The 25859-nt window shown below is 38.4% G+C and overlaps 1 protein-coding gene across 1 annotated transcript in view; it reads right to left on the reverse strand.

Moving 5' to 3' along the window:
* LOC141463431 (aldehyde oxidase 2-like) overlaps positions 1–25545 on the reverse strand; it is a 44178-nt gene extending 18633 nt beyond the window's left edge. The window contains 23 exon segments of the mRNA XM_074145811.1: positions 80–213; positions 1409–1527; positions 3849–3945; positions 4689–4808; positions 5714–5825; positions 6289–6458; positions 7909–8036; positions 8161–8354; positions 8605–8789; positions 10947–11056; positions 12118–12211; positions 12909–13024; positions 13027–13053; positions 14334–14426; positions 15300–15441; positions 16918–16995; positions 18525–18611; positions 19086–19147; positions 20157–20283; positions 21247–21355; positions 22224–22320; positions 23831–23888; positions 25476–25545. Coding sequence (XP_074001912.1) covers positions 80–213; positions 1409–1527; positions 3849–3945; positions 4689–4808; positions 5714–5825; positions 6289–6458; positions 7909–8036; positions 8161–8354; positions 8605–8789; positions 10947–11056; positions 12118–12211; positions 12909–13024; positions 13027–13053; positions 14334–14426; positions 15300–15441; positions 16918–16995; positions 18525–18611; positions 19086–19147; positions 20157–20283; positions 21247–21355; positions 22224–22320; positions 23831–23888; positions 25476–25529 — 2513 coding nt within the window. The 5' untranslated portion in view covers positions 25530–25545.
* Positions 25546–25859: the final 314 nt, after the last annotated feature.

Raw genomic sequence — 25859 nt, forward strand, 5'->3', positions numbered from 1 at the left:
ATTTATTTTTTCATTCAGTCTTGTCTTCTTTAATTTGTTTTAGTTAAATCAGTAATTTGATTAGGTTAAATCAACTTACTTGTTAGCTGCCACTGCTGCAATTACAGCAAAGAGTGAAGGTTTAGTAATCTTCCCCCCGAATGCTCCACCAACACGTTTCACATGGCACATGATTTTATTGGACAGGAGGTTTAAAGCTGAAGACACTAATTCCTGCAAAAGTGAACATCCAGAATTTTACTGAGAATTGTTACCTACCAAAGTACATTAAAAAAATGCCTATTTCCCATGGCTAACCATATATTAAAAGATAACAGGTTTAAGAATTCTGGGCAGAAAACTAGAGTTGCTACAGAAACAAACAAACAAAAAAAGATTTCAGACAAGTAAAGGTGCTAATGAAAGCCCAATCTAGTCTTTAAAGAATAGTGGAAATGTAAAAAATAGCTCCATAAACTAGTTTGATTATCTGATGCCAGATATGATAATCTCTATATAGAAATAGTTCTCAACTTCTTCAAGTTTCACCTGCATCTGAAGATAAAGCATCCACTAAAATATCAAGCTGAATAGAACGGAGTGATTGTTTACAGCACACTAGACTGTAGCTAAAATACTGACAAACCATTGCCTTCTGAAAATATCTCCTCTGACAGTATTTCCAGGGATGCAAATAGAGGTTTAACTTGTCAGGCTGACAGGGAAAGCTTAAAAAACACAAGCCAGTGATGAACTTCAAAAGCTAATCATAAACATGTAGAAATGAACATATATTTTTTGAAACAGTTGTTTTCTACAGGCCTACAATGCAATTCTGATGTTAGCTAGGACCTGTTAACATTTTCTCACATAATTTCATATGATTCATATGGTGTTATTATTTGCATATTAATTTATCATTATTTACCCATGATTACGACTCCATCATCATCAACGTAACTACTCACACACACAATGCAACTTGTCTGAATACTTTTTCTAAAGTTGAAGACACTCATTGCTGCAAAAAAGTGATTGGCCAGGATTTTACTGAGGTTTTTCACTGACTTTAGGAAGATTTGGCCAATATATCTGAGACAGAACTAGTCTTTTCTCAATGAGAAGATTACAGCTGTATTATGTATCCCAGATACCCTTTATTCATCCCCTAGTAATACCGCTCATTTGTGTCTGCACTGCATTGGATAATACAAATAACACAAAACCTACTGTTACATTCAACTTTATCATTAGTAGTCAGGCCTCTTATTTTCATAAAAAGATTCAAATCAATTAATCTGAATTGGAAACACCATTAGGGAATTTCAAGAGAAGCACAGAAGACTGAAAGCAACTCCTGGCCGTGTAGCTTTAAAAAGGTTATTTAGATAAGAAACATGTATCATTAATACTTTGTTTTACCCTGTACATCTGTTGCATGCTGACTTGACACATACACATCCATCTCTTTGTCCTCAACTCTTGGAATAACGAGCACGCTATTTGTTTCGAGGTAAAAATGTTTCTGTCCTCCCACATGTAATTCACCTGTTATTTAAATAATGATAGGAAAATCTAAGCTGGGTTTCAAATGAACTGTGAGGAAATTTATATTTGCCTATATATATATATATATGGCAGGGAAAAAGTATTGTCACAGAAGAAAAAGAGTTTAATGTATTTTTTATTTCTTTGTGTTTCAGGTTTATAGCTTCTGGGTCTTGTGTTTATTGAGAGGAAATTATTTAATCACTTAATCCTTGTATAGTTGGTTTCCCCCATCCCACCCCCAGGATAAGATCAGTATCAATTTAATATCTCATGCTTTTTTGTTCTTCTGGAGGTTACATCACTTCTGCTATAACAGGATTATAATGTCTTCTTCTGAATCATTCTGTGACATGACATTTGCTGGGAACAGTTGGAAAAAGTCCAAAGAAGAGATGAGATTGACAGATTTGAGGGGGCTCAGCCCAAAAAAAGTGAAGGAAGACACGAATCTTGAAATCCATGGAAGGCTCCTGTGAAGAGGAAGAGAATAGTCTGTGCTATGTGCTCACAGTAGAGAGAACAAGCAGCACATCAGTACTTAAATAGCAACAAATTGTTAGCAATGAAGAAGATAATCTTTCTAATGATAGGAATGGTAAAGCATTGGAAAAAATTGCCTTGGGAGACTGCAGAATCTTTGTGCTCAGAGGTGTCCAAGAACGTCTTAGATAAATCTGATCATTCTTTCAAACATGATACAGATAGAACTGATGTTGGAAAAAGGAAAAGGAGCTGATGGTCTGCTATGTTTCCTCCTGTGAAAAGCAGGTGTCAATTTACGTGTAGTTAATATTGAGTGAAGAGAAAAACTCATTTGCAGAAGTCTGGGGGGTGATAACAGCAGAAGGTAGGTGTGGTATAATATATGTCATGAGAGGACAATCAGAAAAGCCCACAAGCAGGGCACATGAGTTGTCTAAGCATTTATAAGGTGCTCCCTAGCAAATTTCAGAGCTGCATTCAAGTGTTAGAAACACAGAATTTGGGGAAGTATTAAAACTGGCCAAGCCAATGTTAAGAGAAGCATATCTTGACATCATATGCCTTAGTTTTAGTAAGTCTTTTTACACTGTCCCACAGACTACTCTCATAAGCAAGCCGAGAAGTACAATCCAGATAAAATCAGGATACAACTGATTGAAAACTGCACCGAGAAAGCAGTTTAAAAACTGGCTGCCAAGCTGTAAAGATGATGCATGTAGAATCATAGAAGAGTCTCTTCTGAGTATAATATTGCCCCATGGTTGCTTTAATAACTAATGAGTAAATGTCAAATAATATTGAACTGGAAAGGGCTGCAAGCCCTTTAAAGGACAGGTTCAGATTTGAAAGTGATTTTTCTATATTGGAGAAATGGCCTAAAATCAATGGCATGAAGTTCAATGTGGGAAAGTGCCAGTACTTTAGATAGCACTTATAGAACAAGATCTAAGCGGGGATTACAAGGAGCACAACTTGACCATATATCCCAATTGATAACACCACAACAACCCTTATCTCATTCTGTGATACTAATGTTATATGGACTTTCTGGGAGACTCTACTTAGTGTTGGTGAAATCTAATCTGAAATATTACCATAGTGAAGTTGGATGTAGTGAAACTAGAGATAATGGAGAAGTGAGCAGTGACAATGATAAAGGTTAGAGGACATGACTTATGGGGAAAAGACGAGATGACTGTTTAGAGGGTGAACCTTTAAAGTTTGCAGGAAGAGAGATTTAGATTAGGTATTATAAAAAAAAGGATACTCAAAACTCTACTCATAACGACAGCTGAACTCTAGAACTAACTACAATAGGAGCTTGTGGAATATTCTTCACTGATACTTCTTAACATGGGTCTGACACTTATGCACAGAGAATGCTCTGGAACTACTGGATCATGTTCACTATTTGAAGACAGTGAATTTGGTAACTGTAGGAGTGGTATTCCAGACCAGTTGACTCTGATCTCTTTATTTCTGGGATTAGCCTTAAATCAAGCAGTCAACTTAAAATGGGATAAATTAAGTTAGCTACAACGCATAAACAAAGCCTTATTTAGCTGTAATGCTTGTCCTAGGATTAGGGCACTTCATTTTAGTTTTGAGACAAGGAAATGGTAGAGTTTAGTCAACATGAGCTAGCAAGTGTTAGCTAAGCTTCGTTTAAATGTGACCATTTCGTCTCCATTGTCAGTGAAGGGGAAAAAGTCAACAACAAAGTTAAGGGTTTTTTGAGAAGAGAATAGAAATTTAAATTCAGCCACCAGCTGGAAATATATCCTTATCTAGCATAACTCCCCTCTCCTGCTTGATGCCCTGCATGTATGAACTACCTTCTATGATTTCATCAGCAGACTTGAATCCTTTCTCAATATCTCCTTTTTCTATTTTCCTTTCTTCAGTAATGTATGATTTATGTTTTATTGCATCCTGCAAAAAAAACCAAACCCAACAAACAATGTGTTAATTGTAATTCGGGAAGTCAGATGGTTTTTATATAGTACAATCTTTCATCATCCATATGATCCTTTTTCAGATGGACAGATGGTTGCAGATAAGCATTAGAAAGAGCAGGATAGTCCTTCCCTCTCCACCATCAAAGAGAGCTTCTGGGTTTTTTAATTTTTTGTAGTTCATATCATTCTCTTCTTCCTCCAGATTAGAAATACAAAATGTCTGTAAGTGGCATTCAAAGCTGTTGAAAATATTTCAAAATCAGATTGCTTGCTACTGAAAACCTGCCAGACTTGAAAATCTTCAGAACATGGATGCAGGATGTGTGATTCCAGAACTTTTGCAAACATAAGCTCTCAAATTTAATTCTATACTGACCTTCTGCTGCTGGGAATTTGGCTCCTGAAGCCATGGAATTGCTCAGTTAAAAGTTCCTGAATATTCTTTAGCAATTTTGTCCTAGGTCTACAAAGACCGGTCTCCAATGTACTGGATGAATACATACCTATTAAGATTTTTTTGTGTTTCTAAAAATAAAACTTTGGAGGCTGTTTATTATAAACTTTTTACACCTCATCTTCAGAACGAATAAAGTCATATTTTATGCCAAAAAAAAAAAAAAAAATCTAAAGCCTGGCAGAGCTCTGCACAAGGAAGTAAACAATGGGTGAGGTGACTTAAGAGCTCTGTCAGACAAGGAAGAGGAGACAGATTGTTACCTCAATGGTCAGAATTGGCTCCAAATCTTCGTACACTATCTTCACCTTTTCAGCGCCGCACTTTGCCTGAGTCACTGACTCTGCTACCACAGCACAGATTATCTGACCAACACAAACCACCTGCAACACACCAATGTATTACCCAAAGAAAAAACACAGGAGTGGTTAAGTTTCTGTACAGCGAGTGTTTTGTGGTAATAGATTCTGCTCAAATGCCACATTTATATTCTGTTTGTGTATGAATACTTATCCCAGTTCAGACTTATCTTCATTAGATGAGAAGTCTATTAGCACCTTCCATCTGCTGGCATTAGAAATGCTGCTGACATCAGTAGTCATGAACATTTCCCCTGTGTCTATCCTGACATGGCCAGGTACTGTGCCAAGTAAAATCCCACCTGGCACAGACTGCTTTCCTTGTCTGTACTCAGAAAGCAAGGAAACTCAGACAAGAAGGAATAGAGAGGTAAGAGCACCAAGTTAGGAATTATTCCCACCCCATTGCAAATACCGTGCAACAGTGTCACTTGTGACACATACAGCCTGAGGCCTGGGACATTCTGTACAGTCACACTGGCTGCATGGATCCTATAAATTTCTTAGCTCTCTTGATGCTCAACAAAAAAGAAACAGTGTTGTCTGCCATTGCTGTATTCTGCTGTATAACCTTGCGATTAATTTCATATTGGTTCCAACTGAGCAATTCTTATTTTGTTTCATCTTTGAAAATCTCAAATGCCATGGCTATTTCATCCTTTCTCAGAATCCATGACAATCACTCATTTATCATCCCTTATGGAATCGTGATTGATTCATTCAAATCCCAAGTTACTTAAGGGTGCTTTTCCTTTCTGTCTTACTGGGGAATGGTAATTCTGTTTAGCCCAGCCTGCCTGGCAATGCATTAATAGCTGTTGCACTTATTTTCCTTTCATTGCAATAAGATGAAACTTGCAAACTCACTTTCCTTTTTTGTAAATAGTTGAAGCAAAAGGTCCAGACACTCCTCCAGAAGCAAGAAATACCTTATCTTCTGCGTATGCCTGCTCATCCTTGCCATTTTCCCCTGGAACATCTCTTGCTGTCACTACATCAACCACTCCTGGCACCTGAAGGGCTTCTGATGCATCAATTGATCTGTAAAGTAGAGCATGCACATAGATGAATACAGTATATGGTACAAGTATCTCTAGTACAAGTAATTCAGTGAACTTTAGGGCAGAAACATAATCCATTTGGTATTCTCACCACAGATGTCTACATAGAGAAGAAAGTAGAAAAGCGTTGATTAGCATATTGAGAAAAAAATAAATGGAAGGCATGAGCATCTCTGTGTGCACGGCATAAGAACAGCTCTTTAAATTCTAGTTCCAGTACATACAAAATCTAAGAATACATTTTCTTTCTACATTTTTTGTACTAAAAGGGGTGAATGCAATAATATGGACTCTTCTCTCCATATCTGACACTATCCAAGGCACACAGTAAAGAATTTCTTACTTCATTTGAAACGTGTATCTCATAATATGGCCAAATCAGACAATAAGAATAGAAAATATTCATTAGCATACTTAGGTACACGTAGTTTTTTCTTACTTACATAATCTTTGCATGGGCTCTAATACTGGTGATCACAGCCAGTGAAAGTTCTCTATCCACTGGATGAATGTCATCAATGTAAACTGCTTCACCAGTGGCATGCTTAATACTGGACTGGTGCATGATGGGACGGCCCACAGGATCTTGTGGAGACTGGCCTGGGTCAACATCCTGCAGAACAGGAACATGTTATCCTCAAGCCAGAATATTAATTATAGTAACCTTTATTAAAAAACACTTTCTGAGAATATTTTGTGATTATAAAATCCATGTAGAAACCATCTAGATTTAATGACAGTACTTGTGCGACACATTATAAAGGTCTAATTCCATTTTCGGAATCCGTGCTGGCATGAAGGTGCCCTGACAGAGGTCTGAGAAATACACTGCAGTAGATACCATTCATGTCTCTAGTAAATGGCAGTCTCTTCTATGGAAAAATTGCACTTAGGAAAAAAATAAAAATCAAGAAAAAGAGAGGTAAAAGGGACAAAATGGCTAGTCCACAGAGTGGAACCATAGCAGACAAAGGAGAGCTAAAGTCTTCTGGAACTTATAGCTAGCCTGTCTGCTGGGTCCATACTGCTTCTGATAGCATCCTTGTGCAAGCCACACTTTTAAAGGCTTCAGCATCACCACTGCTTCAACCAACCATATTTTATATTGTTTACTTCAGAGAAAACATATCTGAAATCAGGAATATATTCTAATTCCTTCTTGCCCATCTTCCTAAAGATACAGGTAAATCAATACTCTGGGCAGCATTGACCAGACTAAAAAATGGTTTCATCCAGATTTTTGCCAATTAAATTCCCATCGACAATCACCTCTATTATTTCAAAGCCAGCTTGGAATTGAAAGCATTTGAGACACTTAATGAAAATACAGTTTTGGTGCTCTCTGTCGTTGAATTGCAGATAGTTCACATTAACTTGAAACAGACTATTATCAGGGACCATGAAAATCTTCCAACATTTGTGCTTTGGTTGGTCTTTTACTGGGTAAAGAATCTTCTGTAAAACATATCTTCTCAATCTCTTAAAGGAGAATAAAACAAACTCTTGGCTGATGCCAGAAGTTTTTGGTAGAAAACTGATAAAAATCAGGATTGTTTGATTTTAAAAGTTTTTCAATTTTGCAACAAAAGCAAAAATATGGGTGAAAATTCTTGATGAAATTTGAAAAATTGAAATCTTCTAAACAAACTGAACAAGCTTTTTCACATACCAAACACTTCTCCCTTTCATAGCTGTAGCTTTGCAAATAAATCTTTAAGGCCTGAACAATCACAGAGATGCTGCAGTAGGTTATTCTATTGATTTGTACTGAGGCCTACTGGACAGTTTGACTAAATTCTGCTGAGCTCTTGCATAGCTGAAAGCTGTGCCCCTGTTTCAGCTGTGTCAGGACAGCCTGATGCTGCACACCACCTTGAGGGCAAGGAGTGCATCTGCACTCCGAGAGAGGAAATCTATAAAAATATAAAAGATTTCGCACAGGATCAACTGTTTCAGCAACTTCACATTTCAATTAGCTAAGGCTTAGGAATGAAAAGTTAGAAGGGCAAAATACTCATTAAAATAGAGCGTCTGTGGCAGCCCCAGCTACAAACACACCTCACCTGATAGATTTGGACACCTTGGGGAACACTACTGTGTAGCATTCCCAAAGCACTCATCTTCTGTGAGAGCTCAGCATACCTGAAGGGATACTGAAAGGAGGGTGATGTCAGAGCAGTGTTGTCAGACCCTTATTTCTAAAACAAAAGTTTTCCCCGCACATATTTTGAAGTAAAGACTAGCACCTTTACCCTTCCCTCTCACATCCTTTAATCTTTAAAAAAGCCAAGTTTCCCGACAGCCTGTATGCTGACGTGCATATTCAATTCTTGTCCAGTCCTTACCATCTGATGTAAACCATGTAAATACTTCCAGGTAAAATCTGAAAGGGAAGCTGACAAGCAGAGTTCTTCTATATTCTACTCTTCCACCCAGAGCTGATGGCGGGAGAAAAATTTCCTCAAGCACCAGTCTGCAAGCTTCACTCAGCATCTGATCATTCCATTGCCTGGTGGCAAAATAGACTAACATGAACACACACTTCTTTATAAGTAACAAGCAGCTAAAGCTGTTGGGAAGTATATGGGAAGTAACAAGTGAATCAGAATAAGTTATATCAAGAAATAACCTATTGTTAGGGAGGACAGGTCAAATACAGATTTGAGAGAGGCTGATGATGGGATCTCCACTGGCAGAATCAAGCAAACCCCATGCATCACACCATGACTCATGCATAAATAAATTAAGATACCCAGTACCTTCCTATGAGCTTCTCACAGGACTTTCTTGCACTGAGTGTGGTTGAGCCAATGCCTCCATATAAAATACTTAGATCTACAATGATGTCTGTGCCTGGACTGAAGAGGACTCGCATTCCAGAATTCACTATGGACAAAGCATTTTTCTGACTTTCAGCCTGTCTGAAGGCTAAAATAAAGTCATCCTAATGGGAAATAAAGGAAGAAAAAATTTCATCAATGGCAGAAATTGACTGAAAGAAAACAAATCTATTATTTCTTGTATTTTAGGTGTTACCATTGTCTAAAGAAAGCAACATTTCTAAAGAACATCCGATAGAATTACTGTTTCAGATAAACTTTTTATTTTTCTTAATGTACTAAGCTAATCATAGACAGACATACTAAGAGGCGACATTATTTGAGGTTATCTACATATAAGAAAACATGCCAAATTTTAAATTCTGTCAGCAGTTTAATGACTTCAGAGTGCTGGAAAAGCAGTTCTGATGTAAGCCACTTCACGTATGGCTGGTATGTTCTTTAAACTGAATTCCAGCTTAGAAAATAGTGGTTTCTTCTCCAGGACATTGAGGCCCTACTGTGCTAAGGAACCTGATTTTGCGAAGATTTTACACTTTATAGTTTCTACATTTTATGCTACAGTAATGACATTTACAGAGGAAGACCCTAGAAAGAGCTGGGCTTTCTATCATCAGAAATACTTTGTTCTGGAGACAGATTCACATATTTTAAAAGAAAATGTATTAGCAATTTCTTTCATGATCAGGCACAGATAAGTCCTTTGGAGAAAGTGTATAAAGTCCTCTTTCTGTAGTCCCAGAAGGAAACTTTGGATTCAGCCAGCCACAAAACTTTTAAAGTGGGGGGTTAGCAGGTTAGATCTGTCACTATTAGTATATGATATTCTCATGACAAATGTAAAACTTGGGATTACAGAATGAACAGTGAATCTTGTCCGAGATGCAAAATCCTCTCAACAGGATTTACATTGCTTCACTGAAGCAACATTCACATCAAGCTACCGAAAACCAAAACCCAGCAGCTGACAGGAGCAAGAGTGGAACTGACAGGTTTCAGTTGACAACTCTTGCAAAAAAAGTGTGCATGTGCCTTTTTCCCTTTTTGTTGTGTCAGCAGAGTTATCAAAAAGGCAATTGAGCACGAAAGTGAGTGGCAGATGCAGCCTCCCAAAAAATGGTGTTAATTTCCTTTGGTGAGGCTGTTGAATCTCACGTTATTGATGTGACTGCTGACAGATAATTTTCCTGCTCTTCGAAGTGACCTTTTGAGTCTGCCAGCAGTTTTATTGTCTTTTGTTCATTTTGTTGTCTCCACCTCTGCTGTTCTTGGGTGCAACTGTCTCTCTGAAAGGCAAGACTCTGAAATACCCTCTGTGATAGCTTTAATTCTGTGGCACAACTTGTCAGGGGACAAAGCAGGTCAGGATTTCTTTTTTCTTTTACTTTGTGGAGGCAACTAACCCATTCCTCCTTAAATTACTCCAGGCCGTTTGTCTCTCAAATCACCACTGAGGCTCAAAGTTCTTGGGCAGCAGAAGCACTGTTGCTGCTGCCAGCACAGATTATGGTATTGCAGGCTTTGAGCTCATGGGAATCTTGTTGTTTTTCATGGGAAACCTGCCATGGATGGCCAGCCTCTCATAGGCAGAAGTATTCCTTCAGCGTGAGGCCACATATGTTTACTATGGTGCATTGCAGTGGGCAGCTACCCTGGGGACTGACCCTCTGATGTCAAGGTTGGCAGAGACTCCTGTGGTCACTCCCTCATTGACTTCAGTCACGTATGGTCTTCCTCTACTTGCCCCGTACTTTTCCTCACATCCACTAGAGGGATATCTAAGAACACAATAACAGTAATCCCACGTCCTCTGCCCCTAACCCCCTAAAGCCACATGCTGCCACCTTTGGTCACAGTAGTTAAGACCTTATTCTGCGAGTAGTCACAATGACAGCTCAGGACTGTTCAGTGTAAATCACTAATTAGCTAGTGAGAAGAGGCCAGAAATTAGCTTTATTGTTGAAGACTGTGTGACAATATGGCATTTTTCCTGGAATATTCAGGGATCCCAAATTTCTGTGTCTGGAAGGGGCACAAGTGCACCTTTCAGAGTTGGGGACAAAATACTAAGAGACCCAAAGAAGTAGAAGATGACGACCAGCTGGAAGAAGTGGGAGAGGTGGTGGAGTGATACTAGAGCTTTCTTAACTATTTCCAAAGCAGTAGAAACCTGCATGTTTCAATGCCTACTGAAGATAACGGAAATGTTCATAATAACTACACTGGAACCTGAACAAAACCACTGAACATCGGGGTCTTACCTTCATAGAGTATGGCATGAGAACAGAAACAATGACCTCCTTGGGCTTTATGTCTGCATGCTCACAGCCAGCAAGAAACTGATCATTTAAAAGAACCTGCCATTTACCATCTGTTGGAGAAAGCTGTAGTCTGTTATTGAATGTGGAGAAAGAAGGAAACATTTTTGCATTGCAAATTCAAGATTTCATTGAATCTGTGCAAAAGAATATATTAAGGCCAATATGGTTTTAGTACAGTCAGCTCCATTCAGGATCTAGCCTTATTCTGTAAAATCATTTGAGTGGAAAGGACAATCTTTATGACACATGTTAAGTGCAAAATATTTCCCTGTATAAATGCTATAGTCCCCCATCATAAATAAAATACTGAGTATTTTGTACTTTCTAGAAAATATGTCTTACAAATGTTAATAGTATTCAGAAAACCAGAGATTTAGATTTATATATGGCTATTCTGTTTCTTCTCAAAAACTCTTAGACTATTAAATTATTAAAGCACAGTAAGCTTTTAAGAAATTACCAAACGATGAGACAGAAAATCAGCCCTGTACATCTGTAGTTCAAAGACAGTAGAAATTGTTGCCAAGATTTTCCAAAGTACCCACAGATTCTATGTGACCAGGGTGGGACTTGCTTGGGCTTGATTACTGGAAGTGTTATTTAACCATGATGCACATGTATACAGACACACACATGCATAAAAGTACCAGTGACTTCAAGAGAAGTTTCTAGGTTCATGGCCCTAGAGAATGAACCAAAGTTTTTCTTAAAAGGAGACAGACATAAGCAATAAAAGCAAACAGTGGTGTAGTTACAAGATAAAGCTAACCTGTCTCATAAATGGAGCAATATAGCCAAAGGCAGTGGAGAAAGGAGACCTTTCTACCTGTAGGGCCTGCCTGCCTCACTTTCATGAGATTGATAGATGCTGTTTCATTTTGCCTTGTGAAATGGAAAGATAGTATTTTCCACTGGTAGACACTTTTTGCCAATTAAAAAGACAGGCAATTACCAGGATAATGTTGTCCTCCATTCAGCAACATGTACTGTTCTAATTCATCTAGAGACGCACAGCGGTGTTTCATTTAAAAACTGTCACCTACAGCCATATTCTTTGTTGCAGTGTTCTGCCCATCCAGCAAAGATATTTGGCAGGGAGTCCACAGCTTACCTTCTGATGCCAAGTTGAGGACAGATTTGCCAGCTGCTAAGATTGGGTTCAAGTCCCAGTTTGATCCTCTGCTTACAATGTGTCCTCCTAAAGACTTTAACAATGAAGTTATTTTTAGGCTTGCCCTTCTTACACATAACAGAGATCTGTATCATCACCTCATTTTATTCACTTAAAAGGCCTGTTGGAAGAACTTTTTTCTTTTTGTTCAATCTTGACTGAAGTTCTACATTTGTACTTATAAATATGATTTGATTTATCGTTCCTTTAAAAATCCTGTCTCATACCATCTCTGTTGAGAGACCAGTTTTACTTTTCTGCTCCCCACCCCGCAAAGAAATGGCTATTCCCTTAATTAAAGGAAGATATAGGAGGTATTGAGGTAAGGAATTTTTAAAAGAAAATCAGGGACAAGATCAGAGATGCCTAATACATGATCGGTAAACAGCTATGCGTTGATAGTCAAGCTAATGGAGGATTTGCTGCAGGGTGTGCAGTTCCTTAACAGAGAACCCCACTTTTCTTCTTTGCCCAGCCTCTTTCAGTTCTCTGCTCAGCCAGTGAGCAGGGATACCGGGAGTTTCTCTCATTCCAGTTCTGTGGATATTTGCCCCTGCTAACTAGCACAGGACTCCGAGTTATTTCATACGACTTTTGTGATGGTGTTAACTATTTAGTCTTACAAGACATGATGCCAGCCTCACCCAGGTTTTCTCTATGTATTGGTAAGTGACAGTCACACAGATATGTCTGTAGCGTTGGCATATTTACTGTCACTGCTGAATACATACTGCCATGCTCCTGATCTGTTCTCCAGCTAGAGTTCTCAGGTGCTGCAAGAGAGCTTGGTAGATTTTTATTTTCTCCTCTGGAAGTTTTGGAACTGCCTCCATCAGGATGTCTCTGCCAAGCAGCAGGCAGCTCCTATTACTAGCCCTGAAATCAAATGAGTTTAAACAGTGAAATTATAGTGCCACAATAGAAATGCAATATAGAGCTGATAAGGCCTCTGTCAATTTGCTCTTGCCAGAAGGATGACAAAGAGAAATGATAGTAAGATGTGTTTTATATTACATGCAGTAAGGAGTGCAAATGATATTTGCTTATTCAGTGATGGTTCCCAGTATACACTTATACCTAAAAAATATACATTGCATGTTTGCACACACCAATGCGCATCCCTTTTTTGTGTTGTATATCCCCAAAGACATGAACAACGGTTGACTCATTAGGATGAAGAATGACCAAATTGTTGGAAATTTCCAAGACTGCAAACACTCGATCACACTTCCAGTAGTATCAGAGAAGCCACTGCCAAGGACTTCAGTGAACACTGGAGTAAGCCTGCAGAGAAGTCTTCAAGTGTTATGTAGCATTTTTTCTGAACAAAGGGGCCATATTCTAAAGTAATCTTTTATTTATGGACTTGCTCAAATACAGAGTTGCACTGATATTAGAATAATAATTTGAAAATGTTTATAATTCAGTAGCCGCTGTAAATCATGGAGCTAGGAGAACATAAGGAGAGAAAGAGGCAACTGTAACAAAATGTTAATTTCTCTAATTTTTAATAGCTTGATTTCCTTTAGGGACAATGCTGCATTTCATTCTTTTGCTACAGGTGGAGTGCCTCCCCTCATGGAGGTTATGTGCCTACCAGATTGGATTCTTGACTGATGGATATTAGCACAGCCCTTGCGATGTCAGTGCACCTGTGATAATTTCTACTAGCTGAGAATCCAGCCCAGCCACTCCAAAGAAAATCTTGTGATATTTTGGATTGGAAATTTATGTCTGAATATTTTGTGTTGAAAATCTAGCTCTAGCCTAATCAAAGTGCTGAGGACTTTTTTAGAGCAAAGGTCGTGATAGAAAGGCTCATGACCAGTGAAAAAATAAAATTAAAATAAAATAAAATAAAATAAAATAAGGCTGACTTAGGGCCTTCACCTCTGTTTGCTGTTTGCAGAAATTTGAGATTTGAACAAAACAGTTTCATAAATTGCCTGTTACCATCCATCATCTCCAGACCATAAATGAGCTGACATATTGGTTAAAAGGCTTAGTGAAATGACTGCTACAGAGAGAAAAATCTCAAAACATTCCACACCAATGAGAGTCAACAGTTTTTACTGCTTCTGACACCAAAATAAAAACCCTAAGTTAATACAGTCACCACTCTTTGTACTGTCAGTAGAGGTAACTTGGAGACTTACCATCATTTGTGCTACTCACGACATACATTTCTGGAATCCTATCAGGATAGAGAATTATTGGATGATAGGCATCATGGTGGGTTTTTTTGAGTCCTGAAAGGCCAAGTATGATGGTATGATTAGAGATCTATTTAAAGAATTAACAATATTCCTTGACACAGAGACTGAAAAGTTCAAAACCACTGTAACTAAGTACTTTCAAAGTCTTATGGTTTTTTGTTGTCCAGTATCTTGAATATCACATTTTACTGCTTTTACCAGGCCCACATCATCTGCTTCTTTCTGCAGTCCAAAGGCTGACTCGAAGTCCAAAGTTCAATATTCTGTTTCCTGACTTTTGCTCCTTGTTTCTCTGGATTGGTTTCTGGTCCTTTCCTATATCACATTCAGATTTCACCTCTCACCTTAGAGCTATATACAATTCCACACCTGCTTCATCATGTTTCTAGCTACTCACTCCACCTTTCTAGGTGAGCTACATAATTTTTGCACTTCCCTTGTTCTCTTCTTGTGTGATGTCTTTAAAAAAAAAACCTATTCCGAACTAGTTTATACATGTAGTAACTAGTCTATCTCATGACCCCTCTCTATTGTAAACCTCAGGCTTCCTGTGGTAGCCCTTTTCATGGGCATTATTTATTTTGTGATGCTCAAGTTAACATGGATGTGAAATATTTGGCTCTCATCACATGAGTGAGTCCTTCCTTATTCACCCAAATTGTTTCTCTGAGGTTATTTGGGGAAGTTAGGCAGCACAAATCCTGGGCTCAGGTGATGGTGGTATTAGTCCTAATCTAGTTATTGATATGCTACAAAAATTCACAGGAAATCACATTGGCCTAAATATTGAAGCGCAATCATTGAGGTGAGAGAGTGCATTTAGGATCCCCAGAAGATTAAATGCAAGATTATGTGCCTACTGCATAATGTAATCCTTATGTCAAAAGATCTTTTGGCTTTTCGCACCCACACTTGTGTTCCCCACAACCAGGGGTGCCTTTGGGTACTTGGCTTTCAGCTCCAGAAGCTCATTCAGGCTAGCAGGAGAAATCCATGTTGTTCTCTTTCCATGGAAAATCAGAGTTCTTTGCTGCTCTTGAGCCATCCTCTGTGGTGGAAATGACAAAGATTTGCTATTTTTGACTGATGTCAATATAAACAAACATATTGCTAACTAGGACACTGTGTCATGATAGACAGTGAGACATTAACAGGGCTTTTCATTGGAGGTTCCTGTAGTGCTGTACAATGCTGAGCTTTTCACATAACTATATTATTGCTTGAGACGAGAGCCAAATAAATGACTTGGTAAGAGACACACTAAATAATTGATAGGAGCATGTTTAAATCTACTGATAGCTTGAAATAGACTTCAACAGGACTTAAGCAAGTTCCACATAATCAATCAAGGTCATGTTAAAGACCTTGTATAACCTGGAGAAGCAGTTCACTCTGAACATGTAAAACAGATGACAGCACCTCCTTTCTGGCTGAACAGCTTTTTGAGCCAGCAGCAGTTTAGCCAAGCTTTTTAATCCAAGTATAAAAGTTGCAAAAAGTCCACTTAGTACTTGCATTCTTAAAGCATGAGTCTCACAAAGGCAGGTCAAGTAGCAAAAAGGCAAATCTGCCTTCCACTTCACAATTTCATAAAGGAGCTTATGCCTTACTATGCGTGTTCTGCACTGAGAGGCAATTATTAAACAAGGAAGTTGTATTCTATGACAAACACTTACAAAGCCAACTGCCTTGCAGCAAATAGCATTCTGTAATGCAGTAACAAATCAAAGAACCATGCCATGCTTTCCCAGAACTCAGATGAACTTTTGTGCTTCTGAGGTGGTTGTGTAATAGCAGCAAGATGTGCCCAGGAATATTTACAAGAGTGCAAACAATGAATTCCACAAGAAGCTGTTGAAACACGAGTGAGGATTAAAAAAACAGCCTGGACCTGCCTGCTTGGATTAGACTCAGTCTGGTCTGGGTTAATCCTGTACTACCATTTTCACGGCTCTCTTCTCTTGCCTCTCTCTGCAGATCATAGGCACTTTACGCCTCCTTTTCTCAAGCCTCCATCTGTCCTTCTATGACTCTCTGGTAATTACTGCAATAAACCCTCTTCTTCCCTCTTCAAGTCCTTTGCGTTTCCTGTGGACCTGCAGCATTTCCCAAGTGCAAGTCCAGTCTCAGATTGCCAGAGTCTATGTACCAGTTGGAAGGAAACAATGGGTCCTGTGGTCACTTGAATCCAACCGGGAATCACAAGACAAATGAAGGAGAACTCATTTGGGAACTTTCCAAGAAAATACTGTATTTCACAAAAAAGGCTAATTGGTCTGGAATGGTTCCGAATAAGGAGTTCTTTTGGGAAAAGTCTGGAAACACAGTTTTAGTTCCGGAGAGGGAAACAATTTCTTTTTTGAGAACGAGCTATTTGTAATAATGACAACATATAGATTATCCACATTGAACCGATCTCTTCTGTTTATCTGAGGATAGATCTCTCAGCTTAACAAAAACATCATGTTTTCAACATCTACATGACCTCAGTCATGCTTGCATAACAAAAGTCAATAAGTCTTACCATTATTTCAAGAGGAAATATAAATTCCTATGTTGGATCCACGGGTGGGAATTCTGGATTGCAAAGACCTGAATGAGTCTGCAGAGAAATTGGGAGAAAAAAGGAGAATGCAACTTTCAGAGTAAGTTGCAAGTCTTTGTCAACAGATGAGATTCTTTCCTGAGGTGACATTGAGTTTTGACGCTTTATAGGTTGAGCTGCATTCAAAAATTCAAGATGCTCAAATTGCTTTTTAATTTTAGTTTAGCTCTTTAAATTTAGTTCTGTTATACCTATTCACACAGTACTCCAAAGTCAGAAGACTATCATACTAGTCACTCTCAAGCCTTTGCTTGAAATACAACAAGCTTCAAGAAAGATCTTGAGGCTTGAAAACTGGTCATAGCAAATATGTAGCAGGATATTGGTGAAATGGCAAAAAAATTCTGTCTCTCCCTTCACCTTCACAGTAATTAGGCAGCTGGTATTTAACGTGGATGGAAACAACTACGAGGAATGCAAATCAGTCAAAGCCAAATAAGAGAGTACCCAAAGTGCATGCTGTTTTGTCACTGGCAACTGCTGCATTGTTAGATTCATGCTTCAAACAACCTTGGCAGCAGCCAGCCAACAATTCTCAGTTCTTAAAGGCAGAGACAATACACACACGCACAAACATACGCACACATCCAGTTACACTTCTTGGGACTCTAAGGTTTTTCACTGTCAAAACAAGTTTTCTTCCAATCACCAAAGACATTTTACTTTAGAGGCTCCCTAGAGTTTTTCAGTCAGAGGAAATTTATCCAGACTTCAATTTCTCATCATGAAGCAAGATGGAGTTTTATTAGGGAACTATGGCCTCTTCTTGCAGGTGGATGAAGAAAACAAGTTCTGAGATGCACACAGGGAATGGAGGACCTTTCTGAAGGCTTTATGTGTACTGGAGTTCCCGTATCTACTCTTATACATAATAATTGTGGAATCTTTGCCAGAAGAAACACAAATGAGGTGACTTCTGGTTTTAGGATTTGCATATGTAGAGTGAGAATAAAACAATGTGTATTTTGAAGCAATACCAATGTATCAATTACTGTAGAATACAGAAGAATTAGACACTTCTTCCCAGAAGATCTTGGAGCCACTAACACACAGTAATGCTTATGAAAGGCTTTACAAGTACAAACTGACATTGCACAGGAATAGCTTTGTTTCATCCACAGAAAGCCAGAGTTGGTGTCTCAGGCACACAGAAACAAGCCATGCTGGTGGTTGCAGAACTTCTGCTAAGGGAGTTCAATTTCACATCAAGACCAGCTTTTTAAAAGAAGGTGTTTCTGATCAACAGTTCTCTTTACCACAAAACAAAGTAGACTTAACTGTGTGATATTGAGATCTAGACTCTCACTGGAAAATGTCACTGAACAGGTCAAGCCTGTCTGCATTCTGACTACACAGCAATGCAGGTGTGCTTGTGCTACCTTTCTGAGCACAGAGCATGGAGTTCAATCTGGGCTAAGTGCCCAAGGACAGAAAAGAAGCTGCTGCCATAGTTTAAGGTGGCCCTTTTTTACAAAATTTATAATGCAAACAGGAGATAATGGAAAAAAATATCTAATGTAACTTACCTGACCTCCTGTAGAAGATGAACACACACATTCTTCCTGATCCAAGCAACATTGTCCAGTTCCTCTGAGTTGGCAACATGTTGGTTCCTAAAGAAATCAAGTCCTACTCTGTAAAAGCAATGAGGCAGCCTTGTGATTTACATATAAATTAATGTTTTGATTCTTCTTGTTCCAAAGCAGATTTGTGCTGTCACTTGAAGTTGCTCCAGGAGACCTCCTAAGCTACAAGACCCCTAGGAGTGAGTTCCCTTTGGGTACCCAGGTATCCATAAAGTAAATGGAAAAAACTCAGAACTGCTTCAATGGTACCTGGATCAAGTCATTGAAACTGACACAAAGGATTCTTAAATGCATTGCAAGGGTACATGTAAACCTAAAGTCAGTGGCAGCCGTAAGTACCCAGCACATTTAAAAACTAAAAGGGCCAGATTTTCCAAAGGCCTAACCAAAAAGAATTTTCAAATGAAGTTGATTCCAGGCAGGTATTTCAGGAAGATTCAACCTTTTCAGATACCACCTACTGTCCCAAAATAAGAAACACATTTGAAAATATTGACCTACCCTAGCAAAAGATGTGTAGCTGTCTATAATTGGCCTGTATCCTGTGCAACAGCACAAATTACCTGAAATAAACCATATAATAATTATTCATAAGAAACCAGAACATTGTTTGGGAGCACTGGCATAATTTGGAATGGTCTGGCATCAAACCTGTAGTTACGAAATGCTCTAGGAGAGTATCCCTACTCTCCAATGGGCAAAATTACATCTATAAAAAGAAGAAATATTACTTTAATAGTGATTATTATGTATGATTAAAACTTATTATTTTAAAGGTAATTTATAATAATAATAAGATTTTTTTTGAATGTATGTAAAAAAAAAACAAATGATGAAAAGCATCCAAAAGTAAATACTATGGTTGCTACTACCACTACAGTGTCTGGGTTTTATAACCCTATCAAAAATCTACTTCCATGCATCACTATCATGGCTTTCATATACAGTTAATAGCACTAGTAAAATCTTTACTGGAATTTCTGGCACTTCCCTCATGAAGTTAAAATCTTCTGGTGGGAAGGGTTAATTATTTGGGGAGCTATAGGAGTGTTAGCAAACTTGGGACTAGAAAGTGAGTTGAAGTTGCTTCACCTATTGTAGTAAATCTTCTTGAAGAGCAGTCAATGTTTCAGTGGGCTAAAATGTCATGTAATCTGTTTCCCCTGTAACTGTTGAAATTTTTATTAGAGTCTTCATATTATTGGTAGGTGAGTACTTACACTGCAGACAATATAGAACCCACTTTTTCACTCTATTCATTGCAACACTGTACTTATATTGCACTATATAGAAGCTGCTGGCATAGGAGGGCTATAAAAACAGGCTGTTCAAAACAGGGATTTTTCAGAAATATTTAGCCAGTGCTAAATGCCACTGCGTATCCCAGTTGAAGCCTCCAGTGTGAACCACCTTTTTTGTGATTTTGAGACGTCCTTAAAACACCATGGCTATGACAAAACACTACTTTGGAACATCACCTACTGCTCTTTGAGTCAAATCATACTTATGACCTTGGCAATCAAACATTTATCTCCTTATTATACTTTGTACAATTTACTGCCTGAAACCTACCATCCAGAGCAGAAATTATCTGCTCCATGGAAGGTTCCGCATGGTTTCTCAGTAAAGCAAATATGGACATCACCATTCCAGGGGTGCAGAAGCCACACTGGGAGCCATGGCATTTGGCCAGCCTTTCCTAGAACAGAACAGAACAACAGGCACTGAATCCAGGTTATGGCTTTGCTGGCTTTCTGGGTAGCCATCTTCAGGTATGTCATCTACAGGCTGTAGGCCACTAGCAGCATTTTGACTATCCCACGATGATCATTCATGAGGGAATGCTCAGAGCAATCACCTGGTTAAAGGATACCTGTTCCTGTTTGGACCCTCATGATCCTAATTCCTTGATATGAGAACAGAATAAGGCCCAAGACTTTCAGTTTAGATATCGATCATATGTTAAATATTTCTAACCATGAAGGCCAGAACACAGAACATTTCCTCAAAAAGAGCTTTAGCACAAACAAGTCCCAGAGTCATGGCCCATGGAAAACAATATTGGGAAAAAAGAGGATGTTTAGAAAACATTCTTAAATCTATGTGGTCAGACTGCTTTTCAGGGAGGAAGTAAAAAGCTGACCTAACCCAAGGGAAATCTCTGGCACACAGGGAAAATGTGTCTAATTTAATACCTGTCAATCTGGTTGCCACCTGGAGTTGCTCATCCCTTACTACAACATATGCAGTAAATTGCCCTCAATGAGATGGCCAGATGGCATGCTGGTGACTAAATGAAACTGACTGATGATGCTCTTTGTTCTTCTCCACCCCCTTCTGAAAGCTGGCAACCTGCATGGCACAGGGTCGGATAGCCCTGTGTTGTGGAGACTGTGATGCGCTCCCTGCATGGTAGTACATTAGGAGGAGCTCCTTGCATGCTCCATATGGGGCCAAGCACAACCTTTACAACAAGAATTGCTGTATTAATTCCTAAAAATACCTGTTCATCTAAAAAAATTAGACAAAATTCAATGTTTCTAGAATCCCTTCAGAGACTTATGGACTTACAGCACCTTCTCACAGATCCCAACTTTATTACAGATGTACGACAGGAAAATCTAATTTTCTTGCAGCCCTACACAGTCCAGCTTACTCTCACCTGAATTGGATGAATCCTGGTTTTTATGCTTCCAACCCCTTCCACGGTAGTGACAGCAGCACCATGCAGAGAGCATATGGGGAGAAGGCAGGAGTTGGCAGGGTGATGTCTTTGAGGTGTGAAGGAGAACTGTGGTGTTAAATAGCTTTGTCATATGGGTCCATGGAAGAGGAAACAAAGGATATATACTGCAACTAATCTATAAATGCTGAGATAGAGCAGAAAGACACGGGGTGAAAGATATGCAAGTATACAAAATCCTGCACTTGGACTGTGAGAGTATGCATCCTGCTCCTACAGCTGGAACTTGGGCATTAAGGGATAAGCTTTTCTAGTTAGAGAAGAGGAAGGTTAAGTTAAAAAAAAAAAAAAAGCACTAAATATTTTGTTGAAACCCAAAGTCTAGAGCCAGATGTGAAGAAGTCAGGCATAGCATTTCTAATGGAACAGTTTCAAGAGCCAGGGAGAGAAAGAAAGTAGAACTCCTGACTTGCTGTGCACAAACTACAATTACAATATAATGTGTCTGTTGCTGAAGTCCATGGAGATTTTATCAATGATTACATGAAACATCTAGTGAACATTAATTAACAGGGACATATCCACAAATAAGCGCAAAAGAGTCAGGAGAGGCAGATGACAAAAGATCTACTGATATCTCAAATCATAAAGAACACAATTTAAAAACATTCTTTCCCCAGAAAGCTGGGGAGGAGGGTGGGGCATTGGTGCTGGGATTTCATTTTGTTTTGTTTTCAAAGATTGGAGAGGATCTAAATATCTGTTACTGTGTGACAGTGAGGCCAACCCTGTAATCACCTTTGTAGAGGAAGGCTATGGGAAAGGCTTTTAAATATGTACTAGAACTCCCCCAAAACTATCTAAGTGGGAAGAAACCAAGTGAAACCAATTTCCCAGTGAATGTCAGCCTTCTCAAAACACTAAATTACTGTTTCCAAATATCAGTGTGAGGATACTGTATTTGCTTGGCAACTGGATCATATGTAGATATCATCACAGTGCAGGCACCACAGCCTCCTATTCCACAGCCATATTTTGTACCTGAGAGACGGACTGCAAAGGAGATTGTTAAAGAAAAAAAAAAAACAACATTCAAAAGTTATTTTTTCTTTATATTCTTGAGTCTCCCTTGGTTTATGTGCATGTGCAGAATTGGAGGGAACTTCTAACCAGAAAGCTCCAGGAGACAAGAAAATGTGTATGAGACAGACGAAAATAGAGCACATAAAGAGATGAGAAGGGTAAGAACTGAGAGAGAAATGAGTGTGAGGCAGACTTCCAATACAGCGTTTTTTAGTCTCTACAGTCAGTACCTGGTAAACTCTCAAAAGCCTGAAATCAGGCCCCTGTAAATGGGATAGGTTGAACAAATACAGCAATTGGTCTTCTTATAAGCCTTACTTATAACACTACTAATTCTTACACATAATTATCTGCATCTTGCTTTTGCAAAACAGTACCAGCAGATCTCAGTATGTTTCCAGTGCTTCCTGAACATCCAAGGAATATAGTAATTTAAAATGGAGCACAATACCTAACTGCATACACCTAAGTTCTGTATGGAAGGACTGCCTCCATTACGTGCCTCAGAATAAAGGCTCCACCCTCAAATCACAGTCTCCTCTTTCTGGTATCCTGGTGCCCTGCAGTCCAGTGGAATCTACCATTTCCTTTCATCTTAGCTCCTTTTCAGAATGATAGTAGTCCTATTACTCTTCCTACTGGGTGTGTGCATTTGTATCCATTTTGCTTAGATACTAGTACTTGGGTACTTCCATCTGATTTCATCATGTTTCTAGATTTCTTTAAACCCAGTGCAATTTTATCCACTTGTGCATTCCCACTGGTAATCAATATATGACTAATAATATCTCACTGCTTGACTGTTAGAGATGCTAATTATTCCACTGAATGCTTGGACAATGCACAATGCAAGCTAATAAAAAAGCTGCAGCTAATGAACAACTTCCCACTACTGCCTTTCTCCAATTAATCCTTAAATTAATGTTGTTTTGCTTCCAGTGTAGAAGGCTCTCAACAACAAAGCTAAAGACACCTGCTAACTTTATAACCTGCATGGCAGCCTCTTAGCTGGGATAACTGCCACTGAAGTCAATAGAGCCCTCATAGCAGTTAGCAACATGACGAGTCTCAAATGACAGAAAATAAAGATAATAACATAAATAAGCTTATGCAAAACTCTTTGAAGGACTGGAGCCTAAATAAATTATTTACCATGGAAGTAGTTCTGTGCTGATTTCTTTAGTTACTATTTTCATCACAAATGCACTGAATTTTTTTGTGTTTTGGGAAGGTGTAAAGATTTGGGCAGTATTTAGGAGTTACACTCAAACTTTACAATATTACACCCATGTAACTAACACACGAAATGCACATACAGCACTGGATTGCCCTGCTGAGAACAAGTACAAGGTGAGTTATTTCTACTTATTGTTCTGTTTACATTTGTTCCCAAAGAAAAGTGAAACAAACCATCTTAATCCCCAATTGCAGTAATTTACAGAATTATAGAACTCAAAGACACAGTTCAAAAAAAGGATACGCTTCTTTCTTAGATAATACAGCAGCAATTCTTCAGGATCTGCCTGCCTCTCTATTACCTACATTATGAAATAAAAAAAAGAGATTATCAGTTAGAGAGGGATCTGATATAATCGTCTCACAAGGATTGACTATGATGTTGAAATGCAGATTATGCATTTCAATGATTGTGGATTAATGTGGTGTGTTTGTTCAGCAACATGATCCTGTCACTTGATCACAATCTGCAGATAAATAAATGAATGGGTCAGGCAGTCAAATATGGTCAAATACGTCCTTTTAAAGTAACAGAAATAAGAGTCTACTCAGAGAACTGAAAGGGAAGAGAGGCTCAAATAGGCACTGGATGGACAGGAGTAGACAGAAAAGCATCTTTGGACTATATCTTGTGTTGATTATTATCAGCATGAATCAGAAATCCCTTCATTTTAAAGCCATGGAATAGTGTGTGTGAAAATTCTGTGTATTTTTACCTCCTAGAAGTTGATATTAACCCTTTCATTTGCAGACACACATAAAAGCAGAGGAAATTCTTAGCATAAGAAGAGCAGGGAGGGTACATAACTAAGTATATATATTTTATATATATATTTATATATTTATATATATTTATATATTATATATATATTTTCAATATAATGAAGTTTAATGTGTATGAGTGGGGCTTATGTAGGCCTTGCTTCAGCCTTGCCTCAAGAAAGTTGCTGTATCATTGGCATGCTTCAACTTGTTGGAGACCAGATAATACAAACAACTTTGAAAACAGTTTTTAGGAACCAGTGCTGCAGAATAAAAAGAGACTGAACCCCAGGCTTCTCTCAACAGTTCTGCTATACCAGCAGCATGCTCCAGTTTACCAGGTGTAAGACAACGTGAACTAGTTCACGAATTTATTTGTAATTGTGGAGTGAAATAAGGTCTCAGGGTATGCCTTGAGGCACAGTTGGCATGTAATGACAGATAAAACAAAACGTAAAAAAAATTGAATTACATTTCCTTAATTCACCTGATAAAAAAAAAAGCCAGTACCCTCTCTCTAGAGTATAAAAATGTTGACTGAACAACTGAAAAATATCTCTAGAAAAATACATAGCAAGGTTTTTTGTTGGTTTTTTTTTGTTGTTTTTTTTTAACAAATAAATCAAATTCCTCCATTTCATTCTATAACATGCTTTGGCTGATGTGTTTGTTGATAGGAATTCTCATTCACTTGACCTGCAAAGTAAGAAAAGGTGACAAAATGTCTTGGAAAATGAAATGTGAGCTTTTGGCATCAAGAACAGAAAAAAACCCCTACTTATTTTCTTTTGGTGAATTACCGAAACTATATTAGTAAGCAGCATATTCTTTTACTCGTGTTGCATTTACTCCAACTACATCAACTTTAGGAGTATATTAGTATAAGGTTTTAGTAAACAGATAATTAATTACAATTCTAAAAATTATGCGATATAAGGGGCAATACAAACTCACACAGACTATGTAAAAACTGTGGTAGAAAGCGGGATCCTGTAAGGAAGATCAAAGACAAGAGATGATTATCTGTGAATAAACTGTTGCTCCAGAACAACAGCTTTCCTGAACACGAAGAGTAAACATTAAAGCACCACTGTTCAGAAAAAAAAAAAAGGCATTTAAAAACTTACCTTCCTGCCATTCACAAAAAAGACAAGCTCATCTGATTGTTGGGGGCAAGCCATACTGTTGCATTAAAGTCTGAAAAATAAAGCTTTACACATCAAGGGAAATGAATAAAATGCTATATGCTCCTAAAGGTTAACTGAGTTTGCTTTGTCCCACAGAATTTATTTTCAGACTGAGCACCAAATTAAGTAGATGGGGAGGAGCCAGTGTAATGCATGCCATATCTCAGCAATTAATGCACGTTCAGACAGTGATGCATCAAACTTTCTACCCCCTACCTCAACTCTTCTCTGGTGAGCTGAAATAATCTGGAAAAAATTTGAGCCCCTCTAATTCTAACCCTGTAAACTAAGAGATAAGGCACTTCACTTTGAGAGGGGGCTTCT

The sequence above is a fragment of the Numenius arquata genome, chromosome 3, assembly GCF_964106895.1.
Source record: "Numenius arquata chromosome 3, bNumArq3.hap1.1, whole genome shotgun sequence".
In the NCBI taxonomy this organism is placed as follows: Eukaryota; Metazoa; Chordata; class Aves; order Charadriiformes; family Scolopacidae; genus Numenius; species Numenius arquata.